Source organism: Myxine glutinosa, chromosome 2 (genome assembly GCF_964187855.1).
Source record: "Myxine glutinosa chromosome 2, kmMyxGlut1.1, whole genome shotgun sequence".
Lineage (NCBI taxonomy): Eukaryota > Metazoa > Chordata > Myxini > Myxiniformes > Myxinidae > Myxine > Myxine glutinosa.
Genome location: NC_136262.1, coordinates 111,093,644 through 111,119,118, shown reverse-complemented (window position 1 = coordinate 111,119,118; position 25,475 = coordinate 111,093,644). Strand labels below are relative to the sequence as shown.

Below are 25,475 nucleotides of genomic sequence, written 5' to 3'. Positions count from 1 at the left end.
CACAGCTATAAATAGTAGTGGACTTAGTACCGACCCCTGATGCACTCCCACCTTCACCTCAAACTCACCACTGTTCCCATCCTTCGCCCTTACAGCTGTGCGCGCTCTTTTGTACATTGCCATCACTACTCTGATCAACCATTCCTCCACTCCTAACTTCCTCAATGCCCATGTCAATACTTTGCGTGGAACCCTATCGAATGCTTTCTCCAGATCAACAAACCCAAGAAACAACTTCTTCCTCTTCTCCATGTACTTCTCCTGCAACTGCCTCACAATGAAAAGCGCGTCTGTCATTCCTCCTCCTGGCATTAAATCCAAACTGCATTTCGTCGATCTTCACTTTCTTCCCTATCCTCCTCTCCAACACCCTTTCCAATACCTTCATTCCATGCTCCAATAACTTTATCGCTCGGTACGAGCCACACTCCAGAGGGTCACCTTTCCCCTTGTATAGAGGGACGAGGGTACTCAGTTCCCAATCCACTGGAATGCGGCTGCCTTTCACCACCAGATTACAGATCTCTATCATTCTCTTCACACCCCAACTTCCTGCTGCCTTCAACATATCTCCCACAACTCCCGTCGGCCCTCCCGCTTTTCTACCCTTCATTGCTTTTATCGCTTCCTCAACTTCCTTCTCAGTTATCTTCTCTGCCGGTCCTAAAACTGGGTTACTCTCTATGTTGCCATCCCATTCATTCTCTGTATTCAACAGCATTTCCATATATCTTTTCCATCTTCCTTTAATTCCATCTGGGTCGACAACGATTTGTCCCACTTCATCCTTCAAGCAACTCACCCCCATTACATCACCTCTCTTTTGCTATCTGCTTTGCAATCCTGAATACTGCTTTCTGACCCTCTTCCGAATCCAAGCGTTCTCCGAACATTTTCCTGCATGCCTCCTGCGCCTTTGCTACCTCTTTCTTTGCAGCCTTCCTGGCTGCCTTATAACTTTCATGCTCTGCTGTTTCTGCTCCCGTACCCTTCGCCTTCTGCCACTCCTTGAACTTATTCCTCTTCTCGTCAATCCTCTTTCCAACTTCATCATCCCACCACCATGTTTCCGAGTGCCTCGGTGGTCCTTTTGTCCATCTACATACCTCACCAACGGCTCCCAACAGACTAGCTTTCATTGACATCCAACCACTTTCAAGCTCAACCACATCATCCTCGACCCTACTCAGCCTCTTTTAATGCCTGCCTTACTGTCAGCTCTTTCAACCTCCACACCTTCATTCTCGGTTGGTACTTCACCCGCCGAGCTCTCCTCGCACCTTTCACCCTTATGTCGCAGACAACCAAGTGGTGCTGTGAAACAGCCTCCTCCCCCGGGATCACCTTTGTGTCCCGGAGGTGCCCCCTATCTCGCCTACGCACCATCAGGTAGTCAACGGTTGTCGTCGACCCACCTGACGTGTATGAAACAAGCTTATTATCTTCTTTCTGGAACTGAGTATTACAAATCAACAAATCAGCTCCATCAGCAAACTCCAAAATCATTTCACCTCCATTTCTCACACCATATCCGTAACCCCCATGAACTCCCTCAAAATCGTCCATACTCCTTCCCACATGTCCATTTAGGTCTCCTCCTACCACAACAACTTCCTCATCATTCACGTTTTCCATCAGCTTCTCTATCACACACCAGAACTTGTCCTTCTTTTCATCGCTTCGACCAACCTGCGGAGCATATCCCGAGATGACGTTCACCAAGAGCTTTCCAATCATCATTTTCACCATCATCAACCTATCATTCACTCTAGTCACACTCACCACACTGTCTACAAACTCCTCAGAAAACAGGACACTAACACCATTCACGTCCTCCAGGCACCCTTGCCACATAAACTTGTATTTCTGTCCCTGCCTACCCTTCACCATTCTCACACCACTTCCCTTCCATCTCGTCTCTTGCACACAACATATGTCCACTGTTCTTCTGACCAATACTTCCACCACTTCTACTGATCTCCCTGTCATTGTCCCTACATTCCATGTGCCAAACCTCAGAAACCGATCTCCACTTTGGGCTGTACCCTGCCCATATGTAGTTGTAATTGTCATGGTTCTCTTTTTGAGGTAATGTTTTTATGGCCGGATGCCCTTCCTGACGCCAACCCTCTGAGTCGTCTTTTACGACACGCAGGGATACGGTGTACCTATTCTAATCCAGGGTATACACTGGGAAACGTTTAAAACATGGAAATTCTGGGGGGTGGGGGGGGGAGAGGAGGGCGGCGTCAGCATCACGGCTGCGGTTTAAACATATTTAAATAATATTTAAACAAAACCATGAAAAACAATCTGGGAAAAGTCTCTAAGTCAGAATGTGGATTTGAGAAAGCAGGAGCAGAGGTGGAAGAAAAACGAGATCTAGGGGGCGGGGCACAAGTCGAGACCAGGAGGAGAGCGAACAAGCACGTGTCCGGGAGAGAAAGAATTAATATATAATTTTTTTAAAAATTTGTTTGTTCTGTTTTCAAAACGCTGGACAAAGGGTAAGATGCTCGTGAGAGGTAGGGGGGAGAAAAGAAAATCAAAGAAACAAGCAAATACTATGAAGGAAAGAACCCATATTCACAAAACACTGATGGGGGGGGAGGGAGCCTGGAGAGACCAGGCCGCACGAAGCGTGCGGGGCGCGAACAAAAAAAACGATTAATTACACAAACTTGCAACAACTACAAAACCAAATAGAAACACACAATAACATACACAACAAAATATCCAGCGGAAATTTGACAAAGAAACGAACGGGAAAACACTCAAACTTTGATGCCGTGGAGAGACCGAAGCAAGCCTCGTCGCTCGAGGGACCGGAAGACCTCATCCAGTATCAATTTAGCCTGGAAGCATAGCATTCATAAATTTTTAACGCCCCATGTTCCACCAAGAGAATGGACGTGACATTAACTCGGATACATAAGCAGGCCCAAAAACAAATGATTCCTTCATTGGACACCAGCATGTGGAACTACTGCAGCATTCCTGTATAATCAGCAAGTCAGTGAATTTTCTTTAAACATCGATCTGCTACTCATCTGTTCAAAGTAAACCATTGCTTATCCTTGGAATTAACTGAGGAAATCCACAATACAAGATGAAACTTTTATTGGAGACAAAGCTCATTGAAAATTTTAAATGTTTAAATCACTTTGCAACAAAAACCACCACCAAATGAATAATGCACGTTAAACAAGAAGGCCTCATTTGTTCAGTCATCTCTAAATACAGTAAGCTGCTGTTTGATTAGACAGACAAACTAGGCCCCAAACGAGAGTAATAACACCAGGAACACTGATCAAATTTTTTATATGATCAGGTGATCTCCTGACTTCAATCTCACTCACTTGCATTTATTACACCAAATTATTCGATTTGCAACAGTGATCTTGATGGCACAGTGAAAAGGTCGGCAGCCATCATCGATTAATCAACGGTGTCTTTACGACCCTGCATTGGAGACTCAGAACTTGCTACCGGAAAGTGTAAGCACCCACTTCGGAATGGTAACGAATCCTGGAATGAAGGGAGCCAACCACTCGAACCCCGGAAACTGTAGAACCGCACCCTTGAGGGAGTTGAAACGAGCTATTCGCTTTCCTGTTTGCACAGAGAAAGGAGATATTGCAGTGCAATAATGGCGGAGTGCTGCTTGCCGCTCAATATTATCTTTTTTTATTTATAAATATCAATCATTGCGAGCCACGACTTGGACAACTGGGTGCTCCGTGTGTGCGAATACTGGACTTACCCTCAATATCTGATAACTTGTATTCAGAAGCTAGGTCACATGTCCACAGCACCTTCCCAGACTTCTTCATGAGCTTGGGATCTGAGGGCAGTTTGGGTGCCGGAAAACCCACTGAAGGAAAACTCACTGAAGGATTGTACATTTATATTTAAGAGTAATCACCAGAATTCCAAGTGTTTAAACCATCTTACCAATATTTCTTAGAACGAAAACATTAAGTGTCTAATCCGTGAATCCAAGTCAGGAATCAAATCGCTTTAAACAAAATATCGGGATGTGTGTGGGACAAACATTTGAGAATTTTGACCCATGCCTCTTCACATACCAATTTATACATAGTAATGAAAATGGTGCAAGGGATGGAGTAACTTAGATAAGTTAGGTGTGTCATCAATTACTCCAATTAGCTTGATCATCCCTCTGTTGTTTCACTAATAAATGTGCTTAATCTTCCTCTGCGTATCCATTTGAAGCTTTCACATCGGTGCCTTGTGGAGTTATTGTTGGAAGAACTTTATCTCATGAGGTTTCCACCAGAAGTCACTCAGTCAGACACCTGCCGATTGTTTGGTTTCCGTGAGTTTGATCCAATGAGATTTAAGCTCTGAGGGGGTGGAAGAACGGGGAGAACAATGGGAGCAGTGGAAGAGCAGGGTGAGCAGTGGAAGAGCAGGGTGAGCAGTGGAAGAGCAGGGTGAGCAGTGGAAAAGTTACGACGCAGCACTCGGAGAATGTCCTGATCCTTGGACAGTGAGGGTGGAACTTGGACAGTGAGGGTGGAATGTGGACCTCAATCAATCTCGCCCGGATTCACAGAGGCTGCAATTTCTGTGGGCCACGTCTGAGATGAGAATGTGCTCTGTTCCCCCCCATACAGTAATTAATGCACCCATCTTTCTTTTCCCTCTCCCATGCCATCTTTATATGCCATCCCGTGCCATCATCTCCATGTGATTAAGACCAAGGGTCTTGGTGGCCTTAAAGGGTCTCCAAAGGTCTATGGGGTCTCAGAAGTCTAAAGGGTCGAAAGGTCTATTCCAACAGTATGTAATTAATAGGCAGGATGCAACTGACGTTCAAACTATGTAATTAATAGACAATCACCTGGTTTCACGGACTGTGTTTTTCGGTTATATATATATATATATATATATATATATATATATATATATATATATATATATATATATATATATATATATGTGCAGGTTTTCTTTGGTTTTGAGTCAATGGAGTCAATCCTTGTAGCTGACTTCCAGCACTTTCTCTAACTCACTCATCTTTGTCCAACAGTTTGTTTATAACATGGTTATTCCACCTTATACATGTTACTTCTTCGGACACAGCAATGGATAGGTAACCTCAACAACAAGCAGGAGCTTATCGTATGGCAGATAGGTGAAATATTTGGGAGAATTGTGCCTTTGATGATACAAGCACGAGAGTTGGCACACAGTCAGAGTATGTCCGAAGAAAGATATTCGGCCATAGGGCCATCGCAGATTTGTCCTGGGACAACAATGGTGGCCATTTTTCTAAAAGACAAATCTGCGATGGCCCTATAGCCAAATATCTTTCTTTGGACATACTCTGTGCCAAATGCCATGCTTGTATCATCAAAGGCACAATTCCTGCACCTATCTGCCATACTATTATGGAGATCAACTGGCATCGAGTAGTATGGGCCCTTAATCCTCAAATATAACTCCATTATGTACTTTTATCTATAGTTGAGGTTTTGGGTGGAGTTGCTTTTGGTCAGGTCAGGTGGAGTTGCCTCTGCTGGGAGACGAGCTCAGTGATGAAAAGCTAGGCACTTCCATTTGTTGTGTACCTCGCGAGATTAGGAACCAGGAATTTCCAGTCACTTCTGCTCCTCGTGTCGCTATAATTGAGGAATATTCTCTGTCATCCATTCCAAGTGGTTAAGAAGACATATGAGTGGAGATATGTGAATAAGAATGTTGCGTTATCAAATCGAAATTGTGTTCTCCGATACTATGGAGTTCAATAAAAGGCAGGCATACGATGATGACATTTGTTTAATGACTTGGAAAAAATTTTGTGATTGTGATTTGTGATAAGGCAAATACCAACCTTGATCTTGACCTCATATAGCCAAAAAGACCTCGAGAACTGACTCGTCACCATCGAAAACCCGTTTAGATGTTTTTTTTTTGAGACCAGCAGGAGTACCTAGCATTCATTGCCCGGTGATGTTCTAATCCTGTTGACATTTTGAAGAAATCAAATTTTTTTTTTTTCCCCTGTTCCACTACTTACACCCAATAAAGAAAATTTATATTTAATATGATATTACACCCTAACCCTAACCATAATGATATATTATGATATTACAATTTAATATGAATATGATATTATTTAATATGATATTAATATGATATTGGCGTCAGGAAGGGCATCCGGCCATAAAAACATTGCCTCAAAAAGAGAACCATGACAATTACAACTACATATGGGCAGGGTACAGCCCGAAGTGGAGATCGGTTTCTGAGGTTTGGGACATGGAATGTAGGGACAATGACAGGGAGATCAGGAGAAGTGGTGGAAGTATTGGTCAGAAGAAGAGTGGACATATGTTGTGTGCAAGAGACGAGATGGAAGGTAAGTGGTGTGAGAATGGTGAAGGGTAGTCAGGGACAGAAATACAAGTTTGTGTGGCAAGGCTGCCTGGAGGGCGTGAATGGTGTTGGTGTCCTGTTTTCTGAGGAGTTTGTAGACAGTGTGGTGAGTGTGACCAGAGTGAGTGATAGGTTGATGATGGTGAAAATGATGATTGGAAAGCTCTTGGTGAACATCATCTCGGGATATGCTCCGCAGGTTGGTCGGAGCGATGAAGAGAAGGACAGGTTCTGGTGTGCGATAGAGAAGCTGATGGAAAACGTGAAAGATGAGGAAGTTGTTGTGGTAGGAGGAGACCTAAATGGACATGTGGGAAGGAGTATGGATGGTTTTGAGGGAGTTCATGGGGGTTACGGATATGGTGTGAGAAATGGAGAAGGTGAAAGGATTTTGGAGTTTGCTGATGGAGCTGATTTGTTGATTTGTAATACTCAGTTCCAGAAAGGGGATAATAAGCTTGTTACATACACGTCAGGTGGGTCGACGACAACTGTTGACTACCTGATGGTGCGTAGGCGAGATAGGGGGCACCTCCGGGACACAAAGGTGATCCCAGGAGAGGAGGCCGTCTCACAGCACCACTTGGTTGTCTGCGACATAAGGGTGAAAGGTGCGAGGAGAGCTCGGCAGGTGAAGTACCAACCGAGAATGAAGGTGTGGAGGTTGAAAGAGGTGACAGTAAGGGAGGCATTAAAAGAGAGGCTGAGTCGGGTCAAGGATGATGTGGTTGAGCTTGAAAGTGGTTGGATGTCAATGAAAGATAGTCTGTTGGGAGCCGTTGGTGAGGTATGTGGATGGACAAAAGGACTACCGAGGCACTCGGAAACATGGTGGTGGGATGATGAAGTTGGAAAGAGGATTGACGAGAAGAGGAAGAAGTTCAAGGAGTGGCAGAAGGCGAAGGGTACGGGAGCATAAAAAGCAGAGCATGAAAGTTATAAGGCAGCCAAGAAGGCTGCAAAGAAAGAGGTAGCAAAGGCGCAGGAGACATGGAGGAAAATGTTCGGAGAACGCTTGGATTCGGAAGAGGGTCAGAGAGCGGTATTCAGGATTGCAAAGCAGATAGCGAAAGAGGTGTGATGTGATGGGGGTGAGTTGCTTGAAGGATGAAGTGGGACAAATCGTTGTGGACCCAGATGGAATTAAAGGAAGATGGAAAAGATATATGGAAATGCTGTTGAATACAGAGAATGAATGGGATGGCAACATAGAGAGTAACCCAGTTTTAGGACCGGCAGAGAAGATAACTGAGAAGGAAGTTGAGGAAGCGATAAAAGCAATGAAGAGTAGAAAAGCGGGAGGGCCGACGGGAGTTGTGGGAGATATGTTGAAGGCAGCAGGAAGTTGGGGTGTGAAGAGAATGACAGAGATCTGTAATCTGGTGGTGAAAGAAGGCCGCATTCCAGTGGATTGGGAACTGAGTACCCTTGTCCCTCTATACAAGGGGAAAGGTGACCCTCTGGAGTGTGGCTCGTACCGAGCGATAAAGTTATTGGAGCATGGAATGAAGGTATTGGAAAGGGTGTTGGAGAGGAGGATAAGGAAGAAGGTGAAGATCGACGAAATGCAGTTTGGATTTATGCCAGGAAGAGGAACGACAGACGCGCTCTTTATTGTGAGGCAGTTGCAGGAGAAGTACATGGAGAAGAGGAAGAAGTTGTTTCTTGGGTTTGTTTATCTGGAGAAAGCATTCGATAGGGTTCCACGCGAAGTATTGACATGGGCATTGAGGAAGTTAGAAGTGGAGGAATGGTTGATCAGAGTAGTGATGGCAATGTACAAAAGAGCGTGCACAGCTGTAAGGACGAAGGACAGGAACAGTGGTGAGTTTGAGGTGAAGGTGGGAGTGCATCAGGGGTCGGTACTAAGTCCACTACTATTTGTAGCTGTGATGGAGGTAATGGCTCAGACCGTAAAGGAGGGTTTACCGTGGGAGTTGTTGTATGCAGATGATCTGGTGTTGATTGCGGAAAGTATGGATGGACTGAAGGAAAAGATGAACAAGTGGAAGGAAAGTATGGAGACAAAAGGTCTGAAGGTGAATATAGGAAAGACGAAGGTGATGGCAAGTGGTAAAGCATGTGGTGAGGTGGAAAGAACTGGGAAGTGGCCCTGTGCTGTGTGCAGGAAGGGTGTCGGAGTGAACTCCATTCAATGTACAATGTGCGCTGAGTGGGTTCATCAAAAATGTAGTGGTCTGAGAGGGTCATTAACCAGTGTGGCAGCTACATTCAAATGTAAGGTGTGCACAGAGGGAGCTGCAGATGGAGGAAATGTTGAGTTGGATCTTGGAGACTGCGTGAAGCTGGAAGGTGTGAAAACATTTTGCTATCTCGGAGACATGCTGAATGGAGAAGGTGGATCAGACTCGGCAACGGTTGCTGGAGTGAGATGTGCATGGAAGAAGTTTCGGGAACTGAGTGGCGTGCTGACGAAGAAGGGAGTGTCGTTGAAGCTGAAGGGAAAAGTGTATGCTGCAATGCTGCATGTGTGAGAAGTGTTATGATTTATGGGAGCAAGACATGGGTCATGAATGTAGAGCAGCAACGAAGGCTGGAAAGGGTGGAAATACGAATGGTTCGGTGGATGTGCGGAGTGTCGCTGAGAGAGAGGAAGACAAATGATGAATTGTGAAAGATGATGGGAATAGAGCCTGTGATTGATGCTGTGAAGAGGAACAGGTTGAGATGGTTTGGTCATGTGTTGAGGAAGGATGAAAGTGACTGGTTGAGAAGAGTGATGGAAATAAATGTAGAAGGAAGTAGAGGACGGGGAAGACCGAGAAAGACTTGGCTAAAGACGGTGGAAGAAGACATGCGGGCAAGGGGGTTAACAAGGAGAGATGCAGAAAATAGGGCAAAATGGAGAAGATTGTCATGGGGACCGCAAGGCTAACCCCCACTCTTGCAGGGAAAATTGATGAATATCCCTTTAGCAATCACTGAGAAAAATTGTGACAGACAAACGGCTCTTATAGTATCGATTCTACCACTTTTAGTCCATGCGGCATGGCAATAGACCGATATTAGGGAAATACCGACCTTGACCTTGACACGACTTATAATCGCCAAAATGACATTAGGACTGAACTCCTTGCCCATGAAAACCCCTAGACGATCGATTTGTGATTCTACTCGTATTAGTACACGATTTATGATGAGGCCTTTGTCACGTGGTGGCCAAATTGGATTTGGCCACCATCTTGGATAGAGTGACAATCGAGCTCGTCTCCCGGTGGAATTTGAAATCATATGGCCTAAGGTATCTGCAGCCAAAACCTCGAAACTTTAGATGAAAGTGCATCATTATTTGATTAAGGGCCCCGACCAGAAAAAGTTGTCTGTCTTTGCAATTTGGGGTACCTTGCTCAAGTGGCCGTCTGATTTCCGCTACGAGTGGAAACAGAAGGTTACCTTTGATGATGTAATTTCCTTTCTCTCCTCTCCTTCTACCAGATAACACTTTCCTCAAGACGCTCTCACCTGCTCATCCTCCCGGAGTCGAGACTATTTACCTCCGCCACCGAAAGTGGACAGAGTTTATGATTTCACCCATGTGTCTGTCTGTCTGTCTGCAATCAGGATATCTCAAAAAGTTGTGAATAGATTCGGACGAAACCTGGTGGACAAGTTGGGTGTATAACAAGGAAGAAAGGATTCGATTTAGTGGAGATCTGAATCCAGATCCAGATACGAGAATTTTTTTTTCACTTTTACAAGTGAGAAATAGGGGCAAAAATTATCTATAGCACAACATTTCAAAACGTTGTGGACGGATTATGACAAAACCTGGTGGAGGAGTTGGTTCGATGAGAAGAAGCAGATTAGATTGTGGTTCAGGACAGCAGATCCGGCCTATCATTGGCATGTAAAACAAACTGTTCAGCCTGGCGGAGGTATGCCCTCTACTGAGTGCCACTCTAGTTACCCACCTGCATCAGTCTCCTTATTCGTGGTCATGTTATCATCTCCGTGTCTGTTTCCTCAACCTCCTCACTTAAATCTATCAAACGCGGTACCCATCGCCACCTCATGTGCTCACCCATGCACATCCACAATCTCTTCCACACAAGCTGATTATTTCCTAACTTCTTATCCTGCAAACCTGCAACCTTTTTCTCGTTTAGCTCCTCCGTGAGTTAGATCCTGATATAAAAAACCCGAAATGTGTCCGTAATGTGTATATAGCTTTTCATCCTTCAGATATTAGATGGATGTATCATCCTGAGAAAGGCAGTCCTTGTCGGCAAGCGTACAGTTTAATCACAGGAAGATGCGAACACTCACCATTTGCAAGTGAAACGATGCATTTCCCACTCAGCTCAGTTGTTTCACCTTCCAGAAATAGTTTCCTCATCTAGGAAAGTATGGAAAGGGAAGCAGATGATTAAACCACAAAAATCAAACCTTCAATGATACTTTCCTTTCATAAAAACAAAAACCAAGCATGTTCTTCCTTTATAGTGCGACACTGCAATTTCAGGGCAGCATTCGCCTCGATCATTCCACTTCGATGATTAGAAACAATTGATGGACTCTATCAATTTCAAATACCATCTGGAAACGAGTCTTGGTTCCAAAACTCAACCCATGGTGTCCAGCATCCCCTCCTGAACTAGCAATTGGAGATCATCCAGACCTGCTGGCAGCAGTTCATTGTGAATAGCATTCACTTCTCACACTCTGTTGGCATCCAAGGTAATATTTTGTCACAAATCCTGGTCTTGGTCTACATCAAAGACCTTACAATTACTGAATGCATATCACTTTACAGATGAATCCACCCTGTGCTCTTAATCGCTCCACCCGTGCAGGGCAGCATCTCTATCCTTCATTCGTATGCAGCACAAGTATGTGGGAAAACATTGGCTGAGGGTATGGCTGTGCCGCTGATGGATGCCCTCTGCTGGTTAGGGCAGGATTTCTTAATTTGTTCATGGTGATGGCAATAGCTCGCTAACTCTTCACGAAGGACACCTTGGGATCGTTATTGTCTACCAACTACGGCTGGCAGACGGGACGCCAGTTTAGCGTCCATCCGAGGGACGGCATACGATGTCATATGTCATACATACAATGTCATACACATTGATGACCTGTGAAACACCAGGATGACAGATCATAGCTGGGCCGGGATTCAAAACCCAGGCTGGACAGATTTTAGAGAGCGCGTACCTTAACCTGTGGTTTCTAAACTAGGGGGTGTGATAAGATTTCAGGGGGGCACGAGGGGTCTGTGCAAAATGCCAGCATGAAGGGCTTGCTATACAAAAAGTGCACACAGGTAAAACTATGTATACTAGGGCATGCCCGTACGTGGGTGCCCGTTCCTTGCCAAAAAAAAAAAAAAACGCTACCCGTACGCTCTACCCCGCCCGTACGCCCGTAAACAAAAAAAACAACGCTCTTCGCTTCCGCCCTTCGCTCTGACTGAATTGGGAGAAATAATGCGCATAAGAAATCGAGAAATTATTATTTTCTCCGGAAGAAATCGAATTACGAACCGTAATGGCGCACGCGCTCGGCTCGGCTCGCTCTCACAACCGCAACAACGCGTTCTGTGATTGGCTGCCGGAAGTGCAGTCTTCACTGTCCGGAAGGTCGCAAATCGCAGTTACGATGAATCGCAAATTAGTTTTAATTAGTTTTAAAACATAGTTTAACGGCAACATAGTTTTCCAACGTGAAATAAATGAATACGCTCTCAAATGTGCCGTCCGAGGCAGAGTCTGTTCGCCACGTTCGGCACACGTGATAGCTCGCTGCTCTCTGATTGGTTGAATCGTTTTTTGGACATAGCTCGGTAACTACTTCTCCGATTAATATGAAACCTTGAAAAGGCACATCCTCGGGTCCCCAGCAATATACCTGGCAAGTTTCAAGTATATCGGACCGGTAGTTGTCGAGAAACAGCGGTCACAGACAAACATACATACATACATACAAACATACAAACATACAAACATACACACAGAGATTACTGGAATTATAGATAGATGTATATATGAATAAATAAATAAATATATACTGTATATACAGGGTGTTTCAAAAAGAGTGATACAACTTTAAACGTTTATTTACAAAGAAACAGAAACCTCAGGAATGTGAACCAAACATTTCTTGAAAGCTTATGACATGATGCCTTATCACAGATTGCTATTGCAGTAACTCACTGCTGGAGTTAGTGAGAGGCCAAGGTCTGAAATTGGCATTTACGCAAAATCCTTATAATTGACGTTCTCGATGTGTGCCCCTCAGACAGGCATTGATCCTGACTCCAAAGTTCTGTCTAACTTTCCTGGAGGTCTCATGTGGCACTGCCTGGAGGTAGTCTGACACCTCCTACTTCAGATCATCCATTGTGGCAGGGCAGTTGATGTACACAGAGCCCTTGGCAGCCCCCCCAGAACCAGTAGTCCAGAGGGTTCAATTCTGGGCTATGAGGTGCCCAGTCATGAGCGGTACCTAGCTCAACGGGGCGGTTTCTGAAAAGCTGCTGCAGGAAAGTGATGGTGTCACCAGCTGTATGTGGGGGTGCACCATCCTGCATAAACCAGGTCATGCTGAGCTGGTTTGGGGTGACCTTTTGGGCTAGATCACTGTGGAACTCCTGGAGCACAGCCCGGTAGCGATTACCGTTGGTAGTCACCATCCTGCTGTTGTCATTCTCAAACCAGGCAGGAAGTAAAAGTTGTATCAACCTTTTTGAAACACCCTGTATATGTCTATATATATATATGTATATACAGTGCATTCAGAAAGTATTCAGACCCCTTCACTTTTTTACATTTTGCCATGTTGCAGCCTTATGCTGAAATCGTTTAAATTCATTCTTTCCCTCATCAATCTACGCTCAATACCCCATAATGACAGAGAAAACAGGATTTTAGAAAGTTTTGCAAATTTATTAAAAATAAAAAACTGAAATATCACATTGACATAAGTATTCAGACTCTTTGCTATGACACTTGAAATTTAGCTCAGGTGCCTCCCATTTCTCTTGATCATCTTTGAGATGTTTCTACACCTTGATTGGAGTCCACCTGTGGTAAATTCAATTGATTGGACATGATTTGGAAAGGCGCACACCTGTCTATATAACGTCTCACAGCTGACAATGCATATCAGAGCAAAAACCAAGCCATGAGGTCGAAGGAACTGCCTGCAGAGCTCAGAGACAGGATTGTGTCGAGGCACAGATCTGGGGAAGCCTACAAAAAAAATTTCTGCTGCATTGAAGGTTCCCAAGAGCACAGTGGCCTCCATAATTCTTAAATGCAAGAAGTTTGGAACAACCAAGACTCTTCCTAGAGATGGCCGTCCAGCCAAACTGAGCAATCGGGGGAGAAGGGCCTTGGTAAGAGAGGTGACCAAGAACCGATGGTCACTGGCTGAGCGCCAGAGATCCTGTGTCGAGATGGGAGAAACTTCCAGAAGGACAACCATCACTGCCACACTCCATCGATCTGGGCTTTATGGCAGAAAGGCCAGATGGAAGCCAAACAGTTCAATCTTGGTTTCATCAGACCACAGAATCTTGTTTCTCAGTCTGAGAGTCTTTTAGGTGCTTGTTTGCAAACTCCAAGCGGGCTTTCATATATATATATATATATTTTTTTTGTATACTTAATCGAGGCTCATGAAAGAGCTAACATTTATTTCACAAACAAATCAACCAGACAAACAAAATATATAAAAAGAGGGAGCGGAAGACAAGATGGGGAGAGACGGGGAAGCACACAAACACAACATTTGAGAGCAGGGAGAAGTGTGGGAGGGAGAGGGCTTGGTGGGAGGGGGAGAGGGCTTGGTGGGAGGGGGCGTGGGAAGGGGGGGGGGGGGGATATGAAGAGAGGGTTTTCATATATGTACATGGAGGTTTTTTTTTTAAATACAAAATTGAGGCTCGTGTAAGAGCAATCAATCACAGCATCAATCACAAAAAAAAAAAAAAAACGCACACAAAACATACAATAAAGGGAGCGTGAGACAAGATGGGGAGAGAGAGAGGGAAGCACACAAGTACAACAGCAGAGAACAGGGACAACAGAACATCTGTGGGAGGGAGAGGGCTTGGGGGGCAGGAGGTATGGGGAGGGGCAGGTATGGGAAGGGGGGGGGGGGTGGTGGGAGACGTATACAACACATAGACACTGCTCGGACTTCCCGGAAAGAAGTCTATTTCAAAAAAGTGTATCTGGGGTGAATTAACGGGGGTAGAAAAGATCAAGGTTTTGGATGGGGGAAGATGAGAGATGGTGGTGAACAGCTGTTTTCAAGACCTGGAGGGAGGAGTGGGATTGAAGAGAGTGAGGGAGTTTGTTCCAGAGGCAGGAGAAAAGAGGAATGAAGGAGTGAAGGTGAGCAGAGTCTTGATGTTGGCAATTTCACCAGAAGAGGGTTGCTGGCAGATCTTGTGCGACCTGTAGGGATATTTGGGGGACAGAGCACAGAGAGAGCTGGGGGAGCAAGGCTGGAGAGGAGTCGGTAGAAGACAGAAAGACCACCTACCTGCCTGCGGTGAGTGAGTGAAAAGCCCTCACAATCAGCTTCATCGTGGGAGATTCCAATGATTCTGAATGCTTTGGTTTCAACAGCGTGAAGACGAGCTAGGTGTGAGGCAGGAGCACCAGCACAGAGGAGAGCAGTATTCCATTGAGCTGCGCATGAAAGCCTTGTATGTGGTGAGGAGCTCAGGTGTGCCAAGGAAGGACTTCACACGACGGAGGATGCCCAGTCGGCGAATGGTTTTGGAGGCCACCTTGGAAATGTGGTTTTCCCAAGAAAGATCATGGCAGATAGTGAGACCCAAAAGCTTGAGTGACAGAACTTCTTGGAAAGGATTGTTGAGAAAGTAGATGGGAGGGTTTTCCAGTCGGTCCTTTCAGAGAGACATAGTAAGAGTGTGAGATTTGTCAGGATTGAAAGACATGTTCCACTTGTTTGACCAGTCTGATTTTGTCAAGGTCTGCAGAGAGTGAGGAGGCTGCAGGCTGCCGATCTGAGGGCTGAGGAATGGAGCGGCAGAGAGTGGAGTCATCAGCAAAGAGATAGAGAGGATTTTCCAGAGAGTCAGAGAGATCATTGATGAAGACCAGAAAAAGCACAGGGCCCAGAACACTGCCTTGGGGGACTCCAGCCAGAACAGGAAGGGGAGATGAGAGAAATCCATTCAGGGCCACATGTTGGCTACGACCAGAGAGGAAGTCTGCAAGCCATGCATGGAGATTTCTATGGATACCATAGGAGGAGAGTTTGGTCAGCAGGGCAGGGTGCCAGTCCGTATCGAAGGCACGTGATATGTCAAGGGAGACGGCTCTGATTTCCTGTTTGGCATTGAGCACCTCCATCCATTGTTGAGACACCATAAGCAGCATGTCCAGATTAGAATGACCTGGTCTGAATCCAAATTGATGATCCGAGATCAAGCCATTGGAGAAGAGGAAAGATTTGATATCCGAAGCAATGATGGATTCCATGACTTTGCTGATAATTGGGAGCAGGTTGATTGGTCTGTAGTTGCAAGGATCTGTTTTTTCACCTTTTTGTGTAAAGCGGTAATGTGTCCTGATTTCCAAGTTGATGGCAGATGACCTTGAGCAAAAGAGAGGGTGAAGAGAATAGAGAGAGGGTGAGATAGAGCGGCAGAGCAGGATATTTTAGGACCCGTGGGCTGATGCCGTCTAGTCCAGTTGCAGAATCAGAGTCGAGATTTGACAGAAACTCCTCCACCTTGTCAGGAGAGAAGGACACAGAGTCCAGGAGCAGCTGGGTTCGACTGGGTAAGGTGGGTACAGAGAGGGATGGGTTTGGGACACAAGATTTAGAGGCAAACACAGAGTTGAGGCATTCGGTTTTGTCACGTGCGGTGTCAACTGTGTAGCCATTTGTGGTAAGGGAGGGGATGGAGGGAGAACAAACACCAGAAACGGATTTGACCAGATGCCACCAGGATTTGGAGTAAGGAGACAGGTTTGAGAGTTCATTCTCGAGTGTGGAGAGATAGTGCTTCCTGGCTCTCCTGAGGGTGGACACACACTTGTTCCGAGCTTGGTGGAAGGAACTGAGATTGCCTTCAGTTGGATTAGCTAAGTGTCAGTAATGTCAGTGTCATTCCAGTAATGTGTCAGTAATGTAATGTCAGCTAAGTGTCAGATGTGTGTCAGTAAGCCCGTTGTGTGTGAATCTACCTTGAGGAATATACCTGTTTACCCAAGTATTGCACACATATTGGCTGGTTCTTTAACCTTTAAGGTGAGCTTTGGTTCCTTAACGTTTAAGGTGAGCTTTGGTTCTTTAACTTGAAGAGCTTGTGACAATTATTTTAGATTTAGAAATAACTTGCTTGTGATACATATTGATGTTAATAGCGTTCTGTTTCACAACATCTGGCGGTGTCGGTTCAGAATTAGAAATGTAAATGTAATACAGGTATGTCTGTTTTGTTACCTCTGCCCACCAAAGGCGGAAGGAGGTTTTGTTTTCACCAATGTCTGTCTGTCTGTGGTCATTCTAGTTTTTATTATGATATGAAATGTAAGTAAAAAGATGCAGAATGTATCATCCATTTCATTAACTAGAACGGCACTCAGTGGAGAGCATACCTCCGCCAGGTGAACAGTTTACGTTTTGTATCCCAGAGTAGACCAGAAAATCACAATACAGAATCACATGACATTTAATCAAAATCATCCGTCCACAACTTTTTTTGAGATATCCTGCTATGTATCGTTTTTGGCCCTATCTGCCAAAGGTGAAGAATCACTTAAATAATTCTACCAGCCGAATCCGGATCCGGATCTTCACCAAAATCTAATTATAATGCAATCTAATTTAATTTTTTTTACTAGCCGGATCCGGATCTTCACCAAAATCTCATCATTTCGTCCTTGTCACATGCACTACATATCTGCCAAATGTCGTCCGAATCCGTCCACAACTTTTTGAGATCTCTTGTTCACAAACAAACGGACAGACAAACGGACCCCTGTCGACAGGGGTGAAAACATAACCTCCATCCATCTTTGGTGACGGAAGTGATGAGTACCTGCTTGTGCTACCTTTCGGAATATCTTCTGTGTTGTTTTGCACAACACCTGGTTGTGTACGGATTATTAAATATAATTTTAATTGGAAGATGTCTGTTTCGGTCTTGTATTGATATCACATTTAATGACTGTAATATGTAGTGCCCTTAAACATCAGAGAGGTGGGGAATACTGCTCTGGATCATCCTGCCCGCGTATCTCTCTGCTGATAGTGGGGAAAATATGCACGTGATCTACCTTAAGCATACCGTTTAATGCGGGGAAGTTCCACACCTCCATAACGACAAGCAAATCCACCCCAATCTATTTCTGTGGTCACCCTCTGGGAGATGTATCGTTTCTAGTGGAGCTCCTGGGGCCTCACAATCACCTGTAATTCCTGTTTTTGAGATATCACGTCCAACCTAGCCTCCAAAGGTAGCTGCTACCTGGGAACGCTCTTCAAGGCCAGTCTCCTCAGAAGACTTCATCCGAAGTGCAATGGAGCATGGCTCACCTTTATTGGCTGGTGCTGACGCTTCCCATATTAATCCTTTTGATGCCAGAGAGTCTAATAGTAGAGGAAATGAGCCTGAAAAATTCATTTTGAAAATCATTTGATGTTAAAAGCAGGCATCCACTGGAAACAGGTAGGGAATGGGGTGGTGCATCGGGGGAGGGTGGATGCCAGCTGAGATTTTTTCGAAAAGGGTCATGTCTAACCCTTTTTTTGCTAAATCAGTATTTCCGAAGTGTTGAAAAAGAGAAGGGGTTTTTTTTTTGTTTTTTTTTGTATACTGAATCGAGGCTCGTGAAAGAGCTAACATTTACTTCACAAACAAATCGACCAGACAAACAAAATACACAAAAAGAGGGAGCGGAAGACAAGATGGGGAGAAAAGGGGAAGCACACAAACACAACATCCAAGAGCAGGGAGATGTGTGGAAGGAGGCATGGGAAGGGGGGGGGGGGGGCGGGAGGGGGAAGTATAAAGCACAAGGACACCAAGGACTTCCAGGACAGACAGAAGTTGGTATTTCAAAAAGTGGAATTGGGGTGAAATTAGCGGGGGTAGAAAAGATCAAGGTTTTGGATGGGGGAAGATAAGAGATGGTGGTGAACAGCTGTTTTAAAGACTTGGAGGGTGGAGTGGGATTGAAGAGAGTGAGGGAGTTTGTTCCAGAGGCGGGAGAAAAGAGGAATGAAGGAGTGAAGGTGAGCAGAGAGTCTTGATTTTGGCAGTTTAACCAAAAGAGGGTTGCAGGCAGATCTTGTGCGACCTGTAGGAATATTTGCGGGACAGAGCCCAGAGAGAGCTGGGGGGGCAAGGCCAGAGAGGAGTCGGTAGAAGACGGAAAGACCACCAACCTGCCTGCGGTGAGTGAGTGAGTGAGAGGCCCTTGGAGTTAGCTTCATCGCGGGAGATTCCAATGATTCTGAATGCTTTGGTTTCAACAGCGCGAAGGTGAGCTAGGTGTGAGGCAGGAGCACCAGCCCAGAGGGGAGAGCAGTATTCCATTGAGCTGCGGATGAAAGCCTTGTATGTGGTGAGGAGCTCAGGTGTGCCAAGGAAGGACTTCGCACGACGGAGAATGCCCAGTCGGCGACTGGCTTTGGAGGCCAGATTTGAAATGTGGTTTTTCCAGGAAAGATCATGGCAGATAGTGAGACCCAAAAGCTTGAGTGACAGAACTTCTTGGAGAGGATTATTCAGAAAGTGGATGGGAGGGTTGTCCAGTCGGTCTTTTCGGAGAGACATCGTAAGAGTGTGAGATTTGTCAGGATTGAAAGACATGTTCCACTTGTTTGCCAAGTCTGTGATTTTGTCAAGGTCTGCAGAGAGTGAGGAGGCTGCAGACTGCCGATCTGAGGGATGAAGAATGGAGCGACAGAGAGTAGAGTCGTCAGCAAAGAGATAGAGAGGATTTTCAAGAGAGTCAGAGAGATCATTGATGAAGACCAGAAAAAGCACAGGGCCCAGAACACTGCCTTGGGGAACTCCAGCCTGAACAGGAAGAGGAGATGAGAGAAACCCATTCAGGGCCACACGTTGACTACGACTAGAGAGGAAGTCCGCCAGCCATGCGTGGAGATTTCCATGGATACCAAAAGAGGAGAGTTTGGTGAGCAGAGCGGGGTGCCAGACCGTATCGAAGGCACGTGATATGTCAAGGGAGACTGCTCTAATTTCCTGTTTGGCATTGTGGACCTCCATCCATTGTTGAGAAAGCAGAAGCAGCATGTCCAGAGTGGAGTGTCCAGGTCTGAAACCAAATTGATGATCAGAGATCAAGCCATTGGAGAAGAGGAAAGATTTCATATCTGAAGCAATGATGGATTCCATGACTTTGCTGATAATTGGGAGAAGGCTGATTGGTCTGTAGTTGCTTGGATCTGTTTTTGCACCTTTTTTGTGCAAAGCGGTGATGTTGGCAGATTTCCAAGCAGATGGAAGATGACCTTGAGCAAAAGAGAGGGTGAAGAGAACAGAGAGAGGGTGTGAAAGAGCGGAAGAACAAGATTTTAGGACCCGTGGGCTGATGCCGTCAGGTCCAGTTGCAGAATCAGAGTCGAGGGTTGACAGAAACTTTTCCACCTTGTCAGGAGGAAAGGACACAGAGTCCAGGAGCAGCTGGGTACGACTGGGTACGGTGGGTACAGAGAGGGATGGGTTTGGGACACAAGATTTAGAGGCAAACACAGAGTTGAGGCATTCAGCTTTTTCACGTGCGGAGTCAGCCGTGTGGCCATTTAAGGTGAGGGAGGGGATGGAGGGGGAACAAACACCAGAAACAGATTTTACCAGACGCCACCAGGATTTGGAAGAGGGAGACAGATAAGAGAGTTCGGTCCTGAGGACGGAGAGATATTGTTTCCTGGCTCTCCTGAGGGTGGACACACACTTGTTTCGGGCTTTGTGAAAGGAAATGAGATTTCCTTCCGTTGGATTTGCTTTCCAGGAGACGAAAGCAAGTTGTTTCTGGGCAATAGCCTCACCACAAGATTCCGTGTACCATGGACGGGAGGAAGGGTATGACAACTGAAGAAGAGAAGGGATAAATCTGTGCATGAGAGAGAGCAATTTACTTTGGAAGAATTCCCAGGATGAGTTGATGTCAGAGGCAGTAGAGATGGGAGACCAGTCCAGATGATTGATGGCTGCTTGAAGACCGTGCCAGTTGGCCTGAGTGAAATGCCAGACTCGTCGACGCTGAGGAGGCTCTCTGAAAATGGTCAGAGAGATGTCCACTTTAACAAGCACATGATCAGAAGAGCCGATTGGAGCAGAAGAAGAGCAGCAGACATTTTCAGGGAAGTTAGTCATAACCAAGTCCAGAAGAGAAGATTCTCTGTTGACTGAGATCCGGGTTGGGAAATTGACAGATTGTGTCAGTCCCAGTGAGTCACAGAAGTCCTTTGCTGAAGAGCCATGGCTGGTGAGAGAGGTACCCACCCCCAGCCAACTGGCATGGTGACAGTTGAAATCACCACATATGAGGAAGAGAGAGTTGGGATGGGTAGATAGAAGTTGGTCCATATTATCAGACAGCGAGATGTAGATGGAGCCATCACTGTTTGGTGGATGGTACAACACGCATATGAACAAAAGGTGGGAGCGAAGGGGAAGCCGTAGCCAAAGGTATTCCTGGGGGTGAGGTGGAGAGAGGGCAGTGCAGGGCGAGTGAGGAAGAGAGTTTTTTATAAAGATAGCAACCCCACCTCCAGGACGAGGCTCAGGTCTATCATACCGGAGGAGGGAGTAACCTGGGAGAGATACCAAGGAATCAGAGACATCATTAAGGAGGAAGGTTTCTGTTAAGCAGATCACGTCTGGTTTGTCAGAAGCAACCTGTATGGAGAGATCAGTTAAGTTTGAGCGAAGGCCCCGGATGTTTGAGGTCCATACTGTTAAGGAAGAGGAAGGGGGAGTATCGGATACAGAACGGGGGGGGGGGGGGGATGGGGGAGCGGTAGGGCAGGATGTGGAAGAGGAGGAAGAGGTAGGGAGAGCTGTTGCAGGTGTGTCAGAGATTACAGAATAGCTTGGAGAAAGGGAAGAATGGGGCGGACAAAATGTTTGATGGTGTTTGGGTGAGGCGCAGTGAGGTGTTATTTGAGGGGGAAGAGTGAGGCAGAAGGTTGAGGAAGATGAAGGTGAAAGTTGGAAGGGGGAAGAAGCGGGGAGGACGCTTTGAGGAGGAGGGGTGAGAGGGGAGTCTAGGAGGGGAGGAGTGAGGGAGAGTCTCGGAGGGGAGGGGTGTGGGGGGAGTTTAGGAGGGAAGGGGCAGGGGGGGAGATTTGAAAGGGATGGGTGTTTGGGAAGATTTGGGGGGGAGGGGCAAGGGGGAAGATTTGACAGAGATGGGTGATGGGGAAGATTTGGAGGGGAGGGGTGTGATTGGATTTTGAAAAGTGTACGATTTATGGGAAACGAACATTTATTGCAAAATGAGTTTCTTGAGACATTCGAGTCAAAAATACGTTTGAGGACGCTGAAGGATGGGTGGAGTTCTGGAGAGTTTAGGGAGTGAATGAAAGATGCACTGTAAGAGATGGAATTTTTTTTTTGAATGAATAGAATTGGTGAGCAAGTCGAAAGCATCCTTTTATAGAAGAAGTAGATAAAAGTGTTATAGAATATGACATAATAATAAAATTCTTCAGGGGACAGATGAAACATGTATTAACAACTTGATCACGTGATCTCGAACAACGTGGTCGAAGAACGAAAGAACAAATAACGAAGAACGAGAGAGAAAAACGAAGAACGAAAGAACAAATAAGAACGCACAAGCGGATAAGAACAGGGAAGGAAAAAAAATTTTTTTTTTTTTTTTGAGATTTTAAAACAAGGGAGTATGGGTGAAAAGACCGTGAAAAACAGAGACCGACAGTGGTTGCAGCGCGATCGAAGAACCGCTGAGACAAAAAACAAAAGCCTCAAGCCAAGGTCTGAGGACACGGTAGCCTACTACAAGTACTACACTAGGCCTCAGAATATACGATACGAAAAAACCGACGATTCTGTACACAGGTATGAAAAACCAACACCGAAAAACCTATTAAAGTCACCCCAATAGGTACATGCACCGAAAGAAAGATAAAGATACGCCAAAAACACAAATGTCAAAGATCACTTAGCTTCGAAAGCGTGCGCGCAGGGACAGCTTCGAAAAGACGTGACCTCGCCGTCGTTCCCAATTTGATGACCCTGAGCCCTCTTCCAAAAGCTTGCAAGGAGCTTGTGCGCGCAGGGACAGCTTCGCTGTTTGTAACAATATCCCATTTCCCATTTGTAACAAAAAGCAATGTTTGTAACAATATCCCATTTATTTGCCCAGCCATTTTACTCTACATGGGGTTTTTATACATCATTTTGTTGCTGATGATATTTCCGACAAAATACATCAGTATTTTTAATATATATATATATATATAATTAAGGGGTTACCATGGTTACAGTAGGGTCAAAGGTCAACCTATGGCAAAAATATATAATTTTCTCACTTTCTAATAGATAGGCAAAATGCCATATAAAACTAAATTTACTGGTTCTAATTGCTTTTATTTATCAATCCTCACATAGAAGAGCAGTTTTTAGTGAGGGAAGATTGATGTAATACCCCCCTGTAGGCAATTAGTGAAGGGTGAAAATTAACCTTTTCTTCAAAAATACATAGAAATTGTGAAAAAAACCTCTGTTTTGTATTTACCGGTACATGGAATTGTTAAGTGTGATACTATAGCATACAGTATGCATTGGAAAATGTCTCCAAACCACCATGGTCAAGATTCCTAGTATTGTTTGAGACTTTATTCTGTTTGCCAACAACCTACGGATAACATAGTTTGAACCGGGGCTCCGACTACCTACACATCTTCATCATCATCCTGTGAATTGGTGCATGATCCCCTACAAGTGCAAGCACTAATGCAGGTCTTTTGTCCTGCACGGAAACAGCCGCATCTTTTTCCACAACCAGATGTGCAAAAGCAGCTCTCAAGCTCCTTGCAAACTTTTGGAAGAGGGCTCAGGGTCATCAAATTGGGAACGAGGTTTCCACTACTATCATTCTTCCATCCACTGGTTGTTGGATCAGGCAGATCTTGCACTGGGCTTAGTGACTCCTTCCAGACAAGGCATTGGTAGTTTGCTCGACGAATATGCATGTCCAGTGCATCCTTGGAGCGGGGAAGAGCCTCAAGCGAACGCTTTCCTTGAAGGAACATTTCTCGGCGAACTTGATCAATTGCCGTAAGAGGGGTGGTTTTTAGGTACAGTTTGCACACAAACTTCTCAGCGTCTTGGATCAATTGGTCACTGATGTTTTTAGACCCCATCTTCTGGAGGCATGCTGACTCTTCAGTGAACACTTTCAACGCAGTCTTCTTCCCTATACCGGCGAACTGGCTGACTGTGTCACAACCTGTTAGTGCATGGAATGCAAGAATTGTCTGAATTTGGTCTTCTGGTAGTGAGATCTGATGGATGGGGATGAAGGGACGTTTGGATTTCAATCCTGAACTGAACCACACCTCTGGAGATAGGTGATCTTGCAGGCCCAGTGCCACAACCAGGACATCTGTGTCTCGGCATTGAAGGACACATCTCTGGTAGCGCTGTAGTGTCGCATCCCTGGCATGCAGGATGATCCTGGTGTCCGCCTCTTCATGGTTTGCGTTCGTGGAGTTGGTGCTCCTGCCGGTAGAAATCCAATACCCTCATCAAATCCTCAAACCCGCCGGCAACAACTAATTCATATGTTGGCTGTAGCTCCTTCTCCGCCATCTCTATGAGAGATCCGGAAAGAAATGCTGCCAAGTCAGCCTTGTTGGCAGAGAGGCTGAGGAATGAGTTGAAGTTGGAGGGGAGCTTCACGTCCTTTGAACTGATGACACGTCTGATTGGGCGGGTTTTGCCGGCTCTTTTTTCCCTTGTGCCAGACTTGATGGAGACCTCCTGATACCGATCGAACACAACATCAACCCTTGAGTACATGGGACCAAGCGGTTTAAGACACTGGTACAGAATACATTGCTCAGATCTCCAAAAGTCTCTGATTTCTCAGGCTTGCCAATTGCTTGTATCAGTGCAGGGCCGTCAATGATCAAGCAGGTTTTTGCTGTACTCTCGGGAAGGTTTTTTGACACTATGTCCTTGGTCAGCATTTCTTGAAGCTGGGACTTGTCAGTAGAATGGAGTTTCCCATTGGTGTCTGCTAGTGCACGTGGGACTGATGAAAGCTCATGCCTCAGGATGTTATTCAGGTCGACATCTCTCCCTCCCTGTGCTGCCACAAACAGTCTTTGGATTAGATTCCTGTCAGCTTTGATCTCTTTCTGTTTGCCAGCTCCACTTGGTTGAATGCTTACTTTGTACATCCTGCTTATTGATGGTGTTTTGTTCCTAGATAATGTAGCATGAAAGTCTGTTGACTTCTCAATAAGGCGAGTGGAGACAAATGTTTCAACTAGGGATGCTCCTGTTTCACCAGCCTTGAGGACTTCTTCTTTGATGGAGTCTCAAACAATACTAGGAATCTTGACCATGGTGGTTTGGAGACATTTTCCAATGCATACTGTATGCTATAACATCACACTTAACAATTCCATGTACCGGTAAATACAAAACAGAGGTTTTTTTTCACAATTTCTATGTATTTTTGAAGAAAAGGTTAATTTTCACCCTTCACTAATTGCCCACAGGGGGGTATTACATCAACCTTCCCTCACTAAAAACTGCTCTTCTATGTGAGGATTGATAAATAAAAGCAATTAGAACCAGTAAATTTAGTTTTATATGGCATTTTGCCTATCTATTAGAAAGTGAGAGAAAATTATATATCTTTGCCATAGGTTGACCTTTGACCCCCACTGTAACCATGGTAACCCCTTAATTATAAATATTTTTTAAAATACTGAGATGCATTTTGTAGGCAATATCATCAGCAACAAAATGATGTATAAAAACCCCATGTAGAGTAAAATGGCTGGGCAAATAAATGGGATATTGTTACAAACATCTCTTCTCTTTTTCAACA

General features: G+C 45.2%; 1 protein-coding gene across 4 annotated transcripts in view; it reads right to left on the bottom strand.

Annotated features, from left to right (window-relative positions):
• Positions 1–3,103: 3,103 nt before the first annotated feature.
• The window catches only part of DHRS1 (dehydrogenase/reductase 1), a 35,440-nt gene continuing 13,068 nt past the window's right edge, over positions 3,104–25,475 (bottom strand). For all 4 annotated transcript variants that reach the window (XM_068107469.2, XM_068107468.2, XM_078771421.1 and 1 more), the window contains exons 7-9: positions 10,693–10,762; positions 3,764–3,844; positions 3,104–3,612 (exon numbers count right to left, since the gene is read on the bottom strand). In XM_068107469.2, coding sequence (XP_067963570.1) covers positions 3,476–3,612; positions 3,764–3,844; positions 10,693–10,762 — 288 coding nt within the window. In that variant the 3' untranslated portion in view covers positions 3,104–3,475. The remainder of the gene's footprint in view (positions 3,613–3,763; positions 3,845–10,692; positions 10,763–25,475) is intronic.